The sequence below is a fragment of the Tetrahymena thermophila genome (genome assembly GCF_000189635.1).
Source record: "Tetrahymena thermophila SB210 genomic scaffold scf_8254556, whole genome shotgun sequence".
NCBI classification, from domain to species: Eukaryota; Ciliophora; class Oligohymenophorea; order Hymenostomatida; family Tetrahymenidae; genus Tetrahymena; species Tetrahymena thermophila.
In genome coordinates this window covers 73,694-89,659 of record NW_002476327.1, presented here as the reverse complement: position 1 = coordinate 89,659, position 15,966 = coordinate 73,694, and the positions used below count along the sequence as shown (strand labels likewise).

Sequence of the window (15,966 nt, the reverse complement as noted above, 5' to 3'; positions counted from 1 at the left end):
ATACTATTCTCAACTTACCCAAAAACAAACAAACAAACAAACAAAATTAACTCGCTTTTTTATTGAATTCATTATTTAATATTTATTAATTAGATTTTTCTTTGTTTTTAGATTTACCTGTAAGTAATTATTTCTGCTCAAAAATTATAAAACCTGACACGGAGAAACCTAAGCTGCCAACAAACAAAAATGAGGTCTGACAAAATTTTTGTTTAAATTCCTAATTTGTTATCCGATGTTTAAAGCAATTATAATTAGGTTGAAAACAGCATTAAGAAGTATAGTTGAATACGGAATAGCAAATAAGTGCAATTAAGATATTAAATTTTTCATTTATTTTAAATAAGATTCGCAATAAATTGATTTATAATTAGGAATAAAATTTTACATTTTTAAGTTTTTTAATATTAGTTCAATATTTGCTGAAAAAAAGCAAATTTTAAGTTATTAATTGAAAAAAAAAGCAAATTTAATGTTTAATTAATAATAAAAATAGCATTTTAGATTAATTTGCTTGAAGTATTTCCTAATTTTTGAGAGGAAGAGAATTTAGTAAAATAATATAGAAACAATTTTTGAAATGAAAAGCTATTAATTAGATCAGCAATTACTTTATTTAAATATACCTCTATCATTTGGTTTATCTTACTTTTCTGCAAAGATATCATATCAAATGAATGAAATCTCTAAACGAAATAAATTCAAGTGTATTTTAATTTATATGGAAAGTTATTGTAAATATTTGATATACTAATAAAAATACATCAATATTATTTTTATGTAGATTAATGTGATTGTTATGATATCTAAAAAAGATTTACAATGTAGTATTATGTCAATTAATATTGGAGTTTGTAATAATCAATTTAATTTAATTAAAAAGGGTTGATTTAACCTGAGTAATGAAGATTATAAGTGAAAATATTACGAATAAAATCTTTTGATAAATTAGGCAAATCAATACGAATATCTTTTATTAAATTCTAAAGTTAATCTGAAACCTTATTAATTCAAATTTATTCTCAAAGCAAATATTCTTTGCAATCCACACACAAAAAGTAACAATACAAAATCTAAATTAAAAGGTATTTATTTATTTTAACAAATATTTAAACATTTATTAAGTATATTAAAAATGAATGAAAAACCACAAAATTATTTTTAAACGAGTTTTTTTTGTTAGCTCTTCTATAAAGCAAGCATGCAAGGTAAGCAAGCATCTATTTGGGAAAATTAAATCAAAATAAAATAGATTTGATTTACTTAACTTGCAGTCAAGCAAGCTGCTGCAAATATATTCTAGTTATTTTATTAATTATTTATTTATTTTATTATAAAAGAATAAATAATATAATTAAAGATATTTACACAATTTTATTATGTTTATTTATTTTTTGTTAGTTTTTTTGGTCACATCAAAAATTATTGAAAAAATTAATTCTAATTAAATGAAATATATTTTTTTAATTCAAAATAACATACAATCTAATTGGTTAATCCAAGTTAAGTCTTAAGCAGTTTCTTTTACATTCAAAAATATCTTTTTTTAAGAAAGTAAACCTCTTATTAATAAGATAATAATAAAATCCTTGGATACTGAGCTGTCTTAATGATTAGAGCATTCATAATTTACCATAAAAGCTTCTATTTTCTTTATTTTAAATGATGGCATTTGCGTTATTCAAATCAAGATTAACAAAAAATAAAATCAAAAAATTTTTGCTTGAAATGAATGAAATGAAGTGAGATCTTACTTACTATGATAATATAAATTTAATCATGAAGGATTACATAAAAATATACAAGTAAATAAATAATAAATATTTCAATTTATATTTTAATTAATTAATTAATTAATTGATGAATGAATGAATAAGTGAGTAAGTAAGTAAGTGAGAGCAGGATTTGTGTTATTATTTTTATTTACATTTGTTAAATATTTTGTTAGTTTATTTATTTATTGATTTATTTAATTATTTTATTTCATTTGTTAATATCGAAAGATTGGTTTTTACTAAACTAAGAAGGAAGACCTATCAAATAGTTATCGATAGAGTCGGCGTTATTATTTTATGATCTAAATACATCATCGTATCCTTAATTTGTTAAAGTAGATTCCTTTTGTGGATATTTGCTAATATTTTATTTTGATCTAAATCTGCTATTTAAAACAGAATCCATTCCCTTTCTATTATTGAGTTAATACGACGTCACATTCTAGTTTTCAGTTGTCAATTCATCCAAAGTCACTTTCTATTTATTGGATATTCTTTCTATTTCTGTGTTCGTTATTTCCAGCTAATATTTGCTATTTACAATCAATAAACAAATTAATTTATTATTATCCTTTTTAATCATAGAATTTATTATTTATTTTACAAAATCATTTCAATGTTTAATAATTAGCAATTAAAAAAAATATTATATTTTAAATTTTTTCTAACTTAAACAATTAATTTTAAGTATAAAATAAAATTCTCTTCTCTTCTAAGCTGTCCTTTTATTGATTTTATTCAAAAATTTGCCTTTTTTGTTTTCAAGAAAAGGATTTTTTAAAGTAAGATTAAAAATTTTTAAGTCTAGAAATAATTCTCATTAAATTTAAGTTTGATTTGTGAAATGATATTTTAATCTGTTTTTTATTGTATTTAAAGCTAACAAAAATATCTAAAATAGCAGCTTATTCAAAACAAATTATTGAGTATTTATGGTTTGGTAAAATACATTTTCATAAATAACATTAGGTTATTCAAGAGGGTGATTGATACAAAACTATTTAGCTTTTTCGGTAATTAATTAATCAATTACTGCTTATTATGACAATAATCATTTTCCTATTTTTTAGTTATGCTCTATATTTCATATTTATTTTCTTGAATTTTTTGACTTTAATTATGCTAGAAAAATAGAATTTTAATCTAATAAAGCTCTACTTTTATTATGCTTAATGACATCTAAAATTTATTTATTTTGCTGAAAAGAAACTTCCTTTAACATTCCCAATTCAATTAATAATTTTGATACTTATTTAAGAGATAAATTCTATTATCTCTTAAAAAGTTGATTTCAAATTTGCTAGTTTGTTTTTTATCAATTTAATTTGTTTTGAAAATCAATTTCTAAATAAATAAATAAATATTTTATTTATTTTTCTAAAATAAACAATAAATTTATTTCATTCATTCATTGATTAATAACTAATTAATTATTGATTGAAATATTTTTTTGTTTATGAGTTAATTAGTTTACCTTTGCTAAATTCTTGAAATGTTATCTGTAATATTTTCTTCGTTGACTGCTTTCTGATTTCTTGCTTTCTCAGTTTATTCTTCTACTTCTTATATTTCTTTTTTAATCTGATCCAGTTTTTGTTTCTATTTCTTTAGCTTATTTTCTTCTGAGCTAATTTACAAATCTAAGGGATTCTTTTAAGTATTATACTAATTATTTATTTATTTATTTTATAAATTTACCATTAACTAAATATAAATTTTATCAAAATCATTTTTTTTACTTCTTTTTCAAGCTTTAATTTGTCTTACTAACCCTTGTCTAGGATTTCTTTCAGCTTTTTGTTTTCTTCCTCCAGCCTCTTTATTTCATCTTGTAATAGATTTTTTTGCATCTTAAAATCCTATGAGAGGAAAGCTCGTAGATACTTTTCGTCACATATATCACAAATTCGCACAAACTCTGATTTTTATCTTGGATTTGCTCTTTTCTTTGGAGAACACTCTTCACAAACAGTGCAGCCACAAAACTTGCTTTATAAAAATAATAAAATTAGCTTGAGAACATTATCTTATCTGTTTATTGATCATCAGAAATTGCTAATTTTATGTCTAAATAATTACCAAGTCTTCGCACTCTTCATCATGTTAAACTGCTTCTTGCAAACTATGCACTGGTTTGATTTCTAATAATTATTCTCATCACATAATTGCTAAAATATCTAGTCACCTATTTGTTAAATTCCAAACTTAAAAACAATCCAAAACTATTAACTCAATAAATAAATAAATTATTGATATAATTACTCTCTTCTCTATAATTATAAATGCCTGGATTTGAAGAGGAAATCCTGTTTACTTCAAAAATATGATCAACTATTTAATCAGAAAAAATAATTATTGATTAGAAAGATCTCATCACTGATTATTACCATAATCTTGAATCTTCTAATTATCTTAATCTCCCATTAATATATTCCTATTAAATTACTTCTTTACTTTATTTATTTATTTCTTTGTTTATTTTTTGATGATTTTCTTTAATGCTAATTGAAAATTTAATCAATTTTTTGATAAATGGATTGATTGATTGATTGATTAATCAAAATATTATTAAGAATTCTTTTTTATCTATCTATCTATTCATTCATTAATTATTTCTTCCTTTCATTTATTAATGTATTCAGTTCAATATTTTTGATATCCTTGTTGAAAAAACTAGTTTGTTTAAATTCATTTTCTTGTCTAAAAATAATCAATTTCTATCCACAACAAAAATTCATAAAAGAATTACTATTTTTGCTAATAAAAATAGCAAAAAAAGATAAATCTAATGCTTCTTTAAATTATTTTTAATTTTATTAAATATAACTAGAAAAAATAATAAGTTCAATTAATTTCAATAATAAAATAAAATCTACTTTTATATTTATAAATCCATCTAACTAAATACTTTTTTTTTGAATTTGAGGAAGGAATGAAAACTCTCTTTTAATAAAAATATAAAATTCTTTCTTGCTAATTTATAAAAATATATAAAAAATAGCAAGATTTTTAATTTAAATTCAAAATTAAATATGAGAAAATAAAAAATATTCTTTTAGAGTAGTAAATAGATATCAGCTACACATATGAGAGAATATAACATAATTTACATTTTTTCATCAAACAAAAATCAGCATATTTGACTCAGTTTCGTAAATGATATTTTCATGAAATAATTACTATTTTTCATTTAATCCATTAAAATATATCAGAAAATAAATTATATATATAAATATACAATCTTTAATAAAATAATGTTTATTTATAAATATTAATTTATTTTCGCTAATAAATAGATAAAGATGATTATTTTTTAAATTGCAAAGTGCTTTACAGATTATAGCAAATAAAATATGTGACTTATATGTTATTTCTAATTAACATTTATGTAAATTTATCTAACTAAATACTATATTATTTAATTGAAATCTTTTATATTAAATAATAATTTACTTATTTACTTTTAATCTTCATTTTGATTTTTTTACCAAAATTTAATTTAATCTTAAATAATAATTAAATAATTAAATAAAAAAATAAATCTTTATTGATAATAACATCATTTATAGCTGCAAATTGCTTGACAAATGCATTAGATAAATAATGATGTAATTAATTTACTGTTTGTATCAAAAATTTTAATATTAGGATATTAATTTCTTTTAATATCCCTATAAATTTTATGTTATAATTTAGATTTTATTTCAGATATATTTAATAAATATATAAAACAAACAAACTCATACTTAAAATTAATTTGTTATTTTGACATAAATATAGTTGAAAATAATGATATTTTATTAAATTAATTAATCAAAATTACAAATTAAAATTAATAACTCTCCATTACTTTTTTTTGAATCATTGTTTAGATTTAAGTCAGGATCCTTAGAAGAGTTAAATTACTTAAATCTTTTATTATTCAAGATATTCAAAAGCTTATTAGGATGTGGGACTGGTGACTTATTGCTAAACAAAACTCAAATAAATATTCTTCCAAAATTATGTATTATGGTAGATAAAGTTTTAATTTATATAAAGACTGTAGGGCCTCTTATAAAAATATAACCAAACTTTATATTTTCTATTAAGTTATAAAGAGAAAAACTCAAATAAATATTCTTCTAAAAGTATGTATTATTGTAGATAAAGTTTTAATTTACATAAAGATTGTTGGACCTCTTATAAAAATATAAAATCCTCAATAATTAATTAATTAGAGTTCGGAGCTTTTTATATAAAAAAAGCATAGCTTTCAATGACCATACCATCCATACCATTCAACCATTTTGGAAAGCAAAGCAATAAAATCTTGAAAAATCAGATTTTTAAAAAATATTTGAATAAAAAAACATTAAAACTCTGTTACAGGACAGATTTCTTAAAGAATGAATAGAGTAGTTAACTAAGATATGGATTACATAAATTCTAAATATATTAAGTTTACATTAAAAATTATTATTATTATTATAATAAAGACTATTTTTGGTTTATTTAAGATAAATATCAAATAATTAAATTAAGTATGGATAAGAAGATTAAGCTAAAAAGGGGAATATTTCCAAAATTAGACAAAAAAGAATCTTTATCTGATTTTATAGCACAAGAAGACTTGTCAGATTTAGCATAAGATAAAGAAGATCCATAGCAAGCTTTACAGTCATCATCTGTCCAAGTATTAGGAGGTCTTGAGCTTCCGCAAGAAGCAGAGGAAGCTACGCAGGCAGTTAAGTCAGCATTAGCATATATAGCAGGGATAGAATTAATAGTTTTTCCTGGACAAGATCTACAAAATTAATCAGAAGCCCCTTCTAATCCTGAATCTGTAGAATTTGGGCATGTTTAGATAGCACATACATCTTATGAAATCTGCTCCCAACTTAAACCTTATGGCTAAGTTGGAGGTTTAGGACATCTTAGAGTACACGTGTAAAAGTATTCAGATTCACATGTAATTTAGTTACCTTTAGCAGCGATGTAGGCTACTAAAAGCAAAAAAATCAATAATTTTAAAGTCATATTTTGCTTTTAATTGGTTGAATTTATTGTAAATTATTTAATTAAATTTTTTATGTATTTTTTTATTTTTAAGAAAGGTTTTTATATTGTGAAAGACAGACAGATAGATAGACATAAATTACCTTACCTAATTATTGATTGATTTGCTTAAAACTTTATTACAATTGAATAATATTGCTCAAACGAACGAGATAAAATTATAAATGTTTATTATAATTAGATAGAAAGTACAAATTTCTCACAAATTAAATTAAGTTAATAAATAAATAAATCCTTACATTTATTTATCTATTTTAAGCAAAATATTTAATTTTCAAAAAAATATTTACTCTATTTCATTCATTCATGAATTTAAACTTACGCGATTTCCATTAAATTATTTGTTTTGAAAAAAATAAATCAATAAACAATAATATGAGCGACAATCTATTTTATATTGATAAGCATTGCAGCATATTGACAAGAATTGATTATAAATAAAAATAAAAATGAATGTCAGTCAGCGCATACCATTAAATACGATATATTTTTAAAATTATCCAAATAATTAATTAATTCGCTTTAAAAAGAAGATAGATCATCAACCAAGAATTTATTTTTAAATATTTAAAAAATAAAATAAAATATATTAAAATGGAAAATTATATTTTAAAGTTATTCTAAAAATAAGTAAGAAAGTTGTTTATTTTTTATGTATTAATTAATTAATACCTTTATTTTAGATTAATAAATAAGTTTATTTTAGACTTTTTTAATTATATGTATGTATGTACCTTTCATGTAAAGACTTGATAGCATTTTTATCAGGTGATTGATTATTAATAACAAAATAAAAACAAAGTAAATAATTAATTCAGTTTACAGAAATGTAAATAGCGATATTTGCATTCAAAAAAATTTACCCTCTTTATAATAAATTAATGAGCTAGCTAAATTTGATTAATGAATGAATGAATTATTAATAAGCATTCTATATTTAGTTTCTTTTAATTAAAGTAGATAGTTTGTTTTACATAATTTATTTGTATGTTAAACTTTAATTACTTCTAATATAAAGTAGACACAAAAAAAAAAAAGCAAATCTAATTTACATAATTTAGCATGAATGTTCTCCCAGTTAATATTAATTGTTACTAACATTTGAAAGGATAATTATCTTTTTTAATTTGTATGACATATATAAATATATTAAAGCATTTGAATTTTTCAAACATTTTAAACTTCAAAAAAATTATTTTATTTTATTTAAAAAATCATTTCAAAATTTTGCAATTATTTTTCGAAAAAAAAAAATTTAATTTGTTTATAAAATAAATTTTGAAGTCATAGAAAAACAAACAAATAAATAAAAATATTTTTTGATACTAAAAATTAAAGAAATTAGAATTTCATTTCTTGTTATTTGATAAATATTATTTGAGAATATATTGCCTTATGTGTCTATTTTTTGATAATAGATGAATTGGGATAATGGAAAAGATCTACCTTTAATTAAAGATTTTACTCTTAATTTGCTGAATTAAAGGAATTGAGACAAATAAGCAGATACTAATTAGAATAGAGCAAATTGATATGCAAATTGCTATCCTTATTACACTTAGTGTTTATGAATGCGATTGCGTCCCATTTATTAATAAATCATTAAGCTCTCTCATAATTATTTTCATGTAATCCATAATTAATTATACTTAGTACATATCTTGGTTCACAGAATGTTTGTATGGCAACTATATGTTAACATTAGCTATAGACTAAGCGTATGTAATCATGTGGGTTATTAAATGATTAATATTGATATTCATGCCTTCATTTATTTGGCCATTCATTGAAAGGTTGCATTCAGTTTGATTGACATTTTAAGGATTTTTTTTGTATAATTAGCTACAAATATCAGTGTTTTTAGAGAAGTATTAATCAAACTGGGTTTAGTAAGAAGCTGGTAAAATATTATAGTTATTATAATGAGTATAAGTAAAGTTGTCCATTAAATCATACATTGAATTTATATTTCGTTAGAAATATACGATTGGTTCATAAACTTATCTTACTCCAACATAATTGTTTGCTTGAGTTTGGCTTTTTAAGCAATTAAATAACAGCATGAAATCTGGCTCTAGCTTAACACTGTATGTTAATTCTAGATAATAGTTTTACAGCTAATTAATGAAATTCTAAGTGAGGTTAGTGTCTACTATCATGTAAACTGAAAAGAAAATTAAAGAAAAAAAGAATGGCACAAGCAATTTCATATTCAATATGCTGTATTTAACAGGTCTTATATTCTAGCTAGTAATCCCTCTTAGACTGAATACTACTTGTTCGGTATTAGAATTATCTTAGTTTTATGCGCTATTGAGATTCTTTTACAATTTAATAGTAGTTTGTGTTTATAAATTTTTCCCTCCTCTCTAAGCGTTTTATGGTGACTTAGTATCTTAAATGTCTTAATTATCAATATTGACATGATCATTATGATCCTTTTTAATTTTATTTTTTTAATCAGTATTTTTTTATTCCTGAACTTCATTAGACTAATTTTCCTCCTCTTCCTATATAAGAGTACTGGTTAAAAATTACTCATATACTTTAATTTAGTTTCTAATCTATGAAAGAGGAATTGTTGTTAAAATAGAAGGAATTTCATAGAAGCAAAACAGAGTCTTCAAATAAAGAATAAACACCAATATCAGATATCCTAAAATAAACAATAGACCAATATAAAGAATATCTTGCGTATAAGTCTACATGGAATTTAGATAAGTAAAGATCTCTTATTCTTAAAAATCTCTATATTGAATTATTTAATTCAATAATTAGTTCGAGAAATTTTCAACATTTATATAAATATCGTTATTGTGATAATCAAACTATCCCAAAGGTACTCTCTATTTATATATTAGAATAAAATTTTATATTAATTAAACTTAACTAGCAAGCAATTCATTTCAAAAATATTTTCAATTTCCAACTTTAAAAACAAGCAAGCAAGCAAGCAAACAAGCAAACTACTAAATAATATTATTTATTTATTTTTTTTATTTATTTGCTTTTTTATCTGCTTAATAATTTATTTTCTGTAAATATTTATTTATTTAATTGTTTGCTTGCTTGATTAAAATATTGCTTTCTAGCTTGTAATAATAAATAAATGATAAAAAATACCTTGAAATGGTAAACTTTGGCTAAAACCTATTGAGATGCCTAGTATAGATTATTTGGGTAAACAGTTGTCTGACGATGAATGAAATGAATTAATATCTTAATATTTCTATTATTGATAAAGATGTCCTGCATTTGTTGAGTGACACCAACTTTATTTAAATAGAGTTTTGTAAGTATTTCGTCTAGTCCAAACTAATACATCGTTATTAGCTCAAGATACTTTTAAAAGTAAAATTCTGCAGTTGAATAATCTAAGTTGTCAAAATTGTAATAGACTCCCTTATCAATAGCAAACATATTAAATACTCCTTCTATAATGTGCTAAGTATTCGCATAGAACAAATGAGTAACATTGTACATCTAAAATCTTGTTATTGTATCATTACATTGCTACTGATAGAGGACAAGTGATACACTAATATAGACGATTTCAAAAACCAAAAACAATAAAGAAAATAACTTTTTGCAAGTAAAAAAGCTGCTGTTGTAATTGAAGTTACTATCTTTCATGAAGGATTTAATATTTTTTTTTGATAAAATAATCTATTTTTTTTAAATAAATAAATTAAAATCGATTTTCAATTTAAAATTTTTAGAAAGCTCAAATTTATTTCAAATATGTTTTATTTTTTTTTAATTAAAAAAAGACTTATTGTTGAAGATAATCAAAAATATTTATTAAATTTTGATTAACTTAAGTAAATTTTGTTGTCGCTCCATAAGTTTTATTAAAGGAAACGTCTAAGTTTATCTTATTTTTTTGTTTAATTTGCTTTGATCTTAAATAGACTATTAAATATTATTAAATACATCAAAATATTTATCCTTAGTTTGAGTAATTGCTTATTCTCAAAAAAAAAAATTTTTTAGGATTTAAAAACTGGAACAGTTTTTAATTTTTCCTTAACGATTTAATTTTAATTAATGATCAATTAATAAATTAATTTTATCATAATTAATTTATTATTTTCTAAAATAGGATTAAAAAATATCAAGAGACTTTAGCTCCTAACTAACTAAGAAATTAGTAAATAATTTAAATTTGTTTCTAAATAAATAAAAAAATAAAATTGATAAAACATATTTCAAAAATCAAAATGTTTTTTTTTGTCAAAAATAAATAAATAAATTAATTAATTTACCTCATCCAATTCTTTTTAATACTCTCCTTCAAAGCTTTGTTCTTCTTACAAGATTTATTAATTATTTTCAAGATTTTAATTAGAGCTTTCGCTATTTTAATCTTCATTCTCATTTAACAATTTTAGATCAATTAGTTTATTATTTTCTAATCTTAATGTTTTAATACTTTCACCATAGTCTTTTTAAACTTTTTAATGTGATGATTCATTTTCTACATCAGCTTTATCTTACACTTATAAACTTTATAAAATCAGATATTCTACCTTATTCAAATATTCTTCTTACGCTCTCTCAATTTCGTATGGTTTTACATAAACAGACGGAAGAATATTTTCACCATTTTTGTCTGTTTCTTTTGACTTCTTTTGTGATTTTGAGGAAAGTTTACCTTTGTTGTTGCTCTTATCGTACTGCATCTTTATCAAATTTTCTAAAATATTCTACACTTCGTTGTCAACTTAATGAGGTTTTTATTTTGCACTTTTGTTATTATCTAAAATATCTTTCACTCTTTCTTCATTACTCCTTACAAAAGTATAAATAAAAGGGTACAATTATTGCTTAATAAAATTTTTTTCACTCGAATTATTTGATACGGATGATTGCTTTTTTGATGTAGGCGATGCGTAGCTAAAAATAGATTTTTATTGTTTTTTAAAGTTAGTATCAGACTCAAGTTCTTCTTAGTTGTTCAGCTTTGATACAGCAATTATCACCCCTTAGTAAGTGTTTGTTCTTATATCATAGAATATTTCTAATTAATTAAGCTTCTTTTAAGCTGTAGATGATAAATTTGAAGATAATGGTGGTGGCGCTTAGTTGTTAACTGATTCAGAATTATTTTACAAAAATGAAAAATCGTTTTTAAACGCATTTTGTTTTTAAGTATCATTATTATCTTGTTGATATTCAGAGAAGATATTTTTATCTTTTAATGATGTAGCTGTCTTTTGATGTTTTGACTATTTTAAAGTGTTTGTATTTTCAGTTTAAGTTTAGTTCTTTCTATAAATTGTAGGTAAACTTTTCAGATCAGACTTAGTTAGTTTTATCTTAATTATATAACCTTAAGATCCTAAGTTCATAAATCTAATTTGTTGAACAAATATCTTCACTTTAGTCTCTTTCATCATTTTTAGCTAATATGTTTTTATTATCAGCTCCTTTCCTTGTTTTTCTTGAAAGTCAAGGATGTATTCCCAAAAGTTAGGAATTATTTTCTCAATAAACATGCCTTGCTTTACCTTTTTCATATCTATGTTGAACATAGATATCACACTAGGAGAAATAGTATCTATTTGCCCATTCACATTTGCGATGATAAATGAAGGATAATCGTAAAGTAAATTTTAAGCCACTATCTAAGCTTAAAACAAAAGTCCTTAAGTATGTGAAGGAATAATTTTAATATTCAACTTAATAGGAAGAGAGTAATCTGATCTACTCTTTATAAATAGCTCTCTCTATTACCCTTTATTAAATTAAATATTTTGTAAATATAAATAAATAATATCTCTTTTAAAATAATTATATCAATAGACCTAATCATATAAATTCTATTTCTATTAATCAATATTTTTAATTTTGAATCTATTTAAAAAATTAGTAAAATACTTTTTAAAATATTTTAAATTCTATCAATTTTTTTTTAAATATTTTTCAATAAGTAGCTTTTTTTAAATTCAATAATTTCATTCAATTATTTCAAAAAACTCTGATTAGATTTAGAAAAATTTTAATTAAACTTAAACTAATTCAATCAAGTCTTATTTATTTATTTATTTATTTATTTATAAATTTATTTACAAATTTATTGATTTATTTCTAATTTAAATATTTATTTATTTACCTATAATTTTTTTTTGTCCTGAAGCAAGATATTAGTCAATAAACTGGTTGTGGTATTATTGCCAAATGTTAGGAATTAAGATAGAGACATTTTTGGATAAAACTTAAGATTTAAGAAATCCGATAGTTTTTAATAACTCAAGATTGACTTCTATTATGTTAGCAAAATTTTCTTCTTATGAACTGATGACTAAAATACCTTGAGTGTAGGTGTCTTCCTCTTTTAGATTACCTTCATCATCTCCACCTATTTATTCATTTTAATCAATTGTTTACTTTTATAGTACTTCAAAATGTTCTTTGTCTTCTAAGATATGTAATGAAAAAGCTTGATAACAACGAAAGGCTGATTAATTTAAGCTTCTTTATTAACTTAAATGATCAAACTAGCTCTGTATATTTGATATTTATTCAATAAGCTGATATCCTTTATTTAATAAGTTATCAGCCTAAGGAGATGGTTCTAGCAACTCTTACCAGAATTGAAGGAAATTTTACATTGTAGTGCTTAAAATCTTTTTAAACTTACTGGAATATTCATCAATTGTGAACTCAGAAGAGAAGTCTAATTCTATTTAAAAAATAAATTATTTTCATTAATATGTTTGTTTTTAAAAATTAAATTAAGATATTTATTTATTAATTACTTTTATAGTCTTTGTGATTTTGTAATTACATAATGAGTCTCTTTAATCTATATACTATGAATTACTCTTCTAATGAAGGTTAATTAAGAAGTAGGAAAGAAATCTAAATGAGGGATTGGTCTTTATTTTAAATGGTTTCAAGTAAGAAAAGAGCATACAGAAGTCTAATTTAATTAGATCCTCCAAACTTCAAGATGTTATTATTAAATATTGTGTAAATCACAAAAATACTCATTATTAGGTCTTCATTTGTTGTTTAATTAACCAGCATCCTGTTAAATTTTTTGATACGGATAGCATTTGATCTCGAAGGGCAGTTTGGTAGATTACAGTCATTTCTGTGTCTATTTAAGAAACCATCTACTTTTAGAGAATATTAATCGTATTTCGAGATTGCGTAACAGAGGACTCTCAATTACTTAATTGCTTCTTATACATATCTATAATTGGAAGAATTAGCTGCGCAAATATCATTGTTTACTGGCTCATAATTGAAATTATAGATAGTCAAAAATATAATTCCAACAACCCAAAAAAAAACAACAACAGTGCTATCTGGAAAGAAATAGTTGTAAGCTCCAATTAAAGATGTCCAAAATATGATCATAGCTTGTTCTAATTTCAAGAAAGAGAATAGCTTTAAGTTATAGATCATATTATCATTCAATAATTTAAGCAAATTAAACCACCAGACAATAGATAATATAACTTTAATTACTTGATACCTATCCTCAAAAAAAAAGGCTATAAGAATACAAAAATTAGAGACAAAATATTAAAGATTGAGCTCATATACTCCGCTTATTTTTGAATTTTTGTAGGTGCAATCAAGTCTTGTGTCGAAATACATCTTATTGATGAAAATACTAAAACCATGAAGCAGAACCATGCAGATTATTGAGAGAGTAAAATTAGGAATTTGAATCGGGGCGAAGCATTCATTCTTTGTGAGAGTATTGTAGTAAGTATTTTATGATTATGTTGCTGAATATTGATTATTTGTATTTTTTTCGCATCTAAAAGTGGAGCAAAAAAGCTAGAAGAAAGGAATGTAGAGAACTTATGTCATCGCATTCACTATAAAGTCCATTAAAGAAAATATAATCTTATGAGAAGATTTTTATTTTTCGTTTATTCGAGTATTTTATTCAATCATAATTGAAGTTGATACAAAACTCATGACTATCACCAAAACGAAAGCTGAGCAGAAGTAGAGCAAAATTTAAAACTATGATGTATTGCTGTTATTATTTGTATAAAAAGGAACAAATAGAAACATTTACATAAAATCCAGGATGCTACTGGTTACTTAAGAGTTGCGCATCCAAGGTTAGTCGATCAATCCTATTATCTGAAAAGTTTGTATTATTAAAAATGACAACTCTAAAACCATAGAATTGTGATAAAAATCAATCATCTTATCCATCACATAAAAAACCTTGAATTTAAATTTTTGAGAACCCTCTTCTGACTCTTCAAAATTATCTAAGTCGTTTTTAACCTCCATCTATCTATCTATTACTAAAATTAACTGCTATCCTAATTATTTATTTGTTTGTTTGTTTGCTTATATATTAAACTAATATTAATTAATTACTTCTACTTACTAATTTCAATATGTTTTTGCTTTAATAAAATCTATATATTAACCTATTCAAAAATAAAGAAATAATTCAAAAAAAAATAACGAGTTAATTAACTAAAATGACTTAATGTTTGTTATTGATCTGAATTTTTAAACAGAAAAATTTTTTTTCTGCTCAACTAATCAACTAATTTTTTCATTTAAATGAATAAATAACTATCCATTCAAATTTTTATTATTTATTTTTTATCTAAAATTTCAAACAAGTTCATTCAAATTTCAAACTTTTTTATCAATTAATTTATTTGTTGATAAGAATCTTTAAGGATTTATTTGATGCTTTTCAAATCTAAAATTAAACATTTATTTTTTAGTAAATACAATTTATTTAACATATATTCATTAGATTATTATATTTGCTTAAATTATCATTCAAATTCAGTAAATGAAAAATAAAAAGAGGTATTTATTGTGTTGTTTATTAATTTACATTTTAAATTAATTTTAATAGATAATTTTTTAATAAAAAAAAGAATTTATTTTAATTTTGAAAAAATTATTTTTAATCAAGATTCTCTCTCTAATTTTATATTGTAAGTAATTACTAAATTGATTCTAAAATATTTTATACTTTTTGATAATTTTTTATAAAACACAATTTATTTCTATAAGTATATTTCAATAAAATATTTATTTAAAAGAAAAAAAAATTCAATTTGCAAATAAAATATTGAATCATAAAATTAATCTTATTTTGAATAACAAACTCAAAGTTTAATAAATATGC

The 15,966-nt window shown here is 22.0% G+C and overlaps 4 protein-coding genes across 4 annotated transcripts; 1 reads left to right on the top strand and 3 right to left on the bottom strand. All coding sequences in view use genetic code 6, as the record gives it.

Annotated features, from left to right (window-relative positions):
• Window positions 1–1,468: 1,468 nt before the first annotated feature.
• Window positions 1,469–1,672, bottom strand: TTHERM_00957560 (hypothetical protein; the record flags this gene model as incomplete). The annotated part of the gene is made up of 1 exon (XM_001020736.1): window positions 1,469–1,672. The coding sequence occupies one exon, from the start codon at window positions 1,670–1,672 to the stop codon at window positions 1,469–1,471; it is 204 nt and encodes a 67-aa protein (XP_001020736.1).
• A 311-nt stretch (window positions 1,673–1,983) lies between these two features.
• On the bottom strand, window positions 1,984–4,199 carry TTHERM_00957550 (FYVE zinc finger protein; the record flags this gene model as incomplete). Its single annotated transcript, XM_001020735.3, has 6 exons — window positions 1,984–2,308; window positions 3,250–3,440; window positions 3,515–3,764; window positions 3,855–3,960; window positions 4,038–4,106; window positions 4,163–4,199. 6 exons carry the CDS (start codon window positions 4,197–4,199, stop codon window positions 1,984–1,986), a joined length of 978 nt encoding a protein of 325 aa, XP_001020735.3.
• Window positions 4,200–6,163: 1,964 nt separating this feature from the next.
• Window positions 6,164–6,886, top strand: TTHERM_000957531 (transmembrane protein, putative; the record flags this gene model as incomplete). The annotated part of the gene is made up of 2 exons (XM_012798796.1): window positions 6,164–6,822; window positions 6,868–6,886. The coding sequence occupies 2 exons, from the start codon at window positions 6,164–6,166 to the stop codon at window positions 6,884–6,886; spliced, it is 678 nt and encodes a 225-aa protein (XP_012654250.1).
• Window positions 6,887–8,182: 1,296 nt separating this feature from the next.
• TTHERM_00957530 (transmembrane protein, putative) lies at window positions 8,183–15,101 on the bottom strand (the record flags this gene model as incomplete). Its single annotated transcript, XM_001020733.2, has 5 exons — window positions 8,183–9,679; window positions 9,957–10,499; window positions 11,099–12,570; window positions 12,949–13,518; window positions 13,595–15,101. The coding sequence occupies 5 exons, from the start codon at window positions 15,099–15,101 to the stop codon at window positions 8,183–8,185; spliced, it is 5,589 nt and encodes a 1,862-aa protein (XP_001020733.2).
• Between the last annotated feature and the right edge of the window lie 865 nt (window positions 15,102–15,966).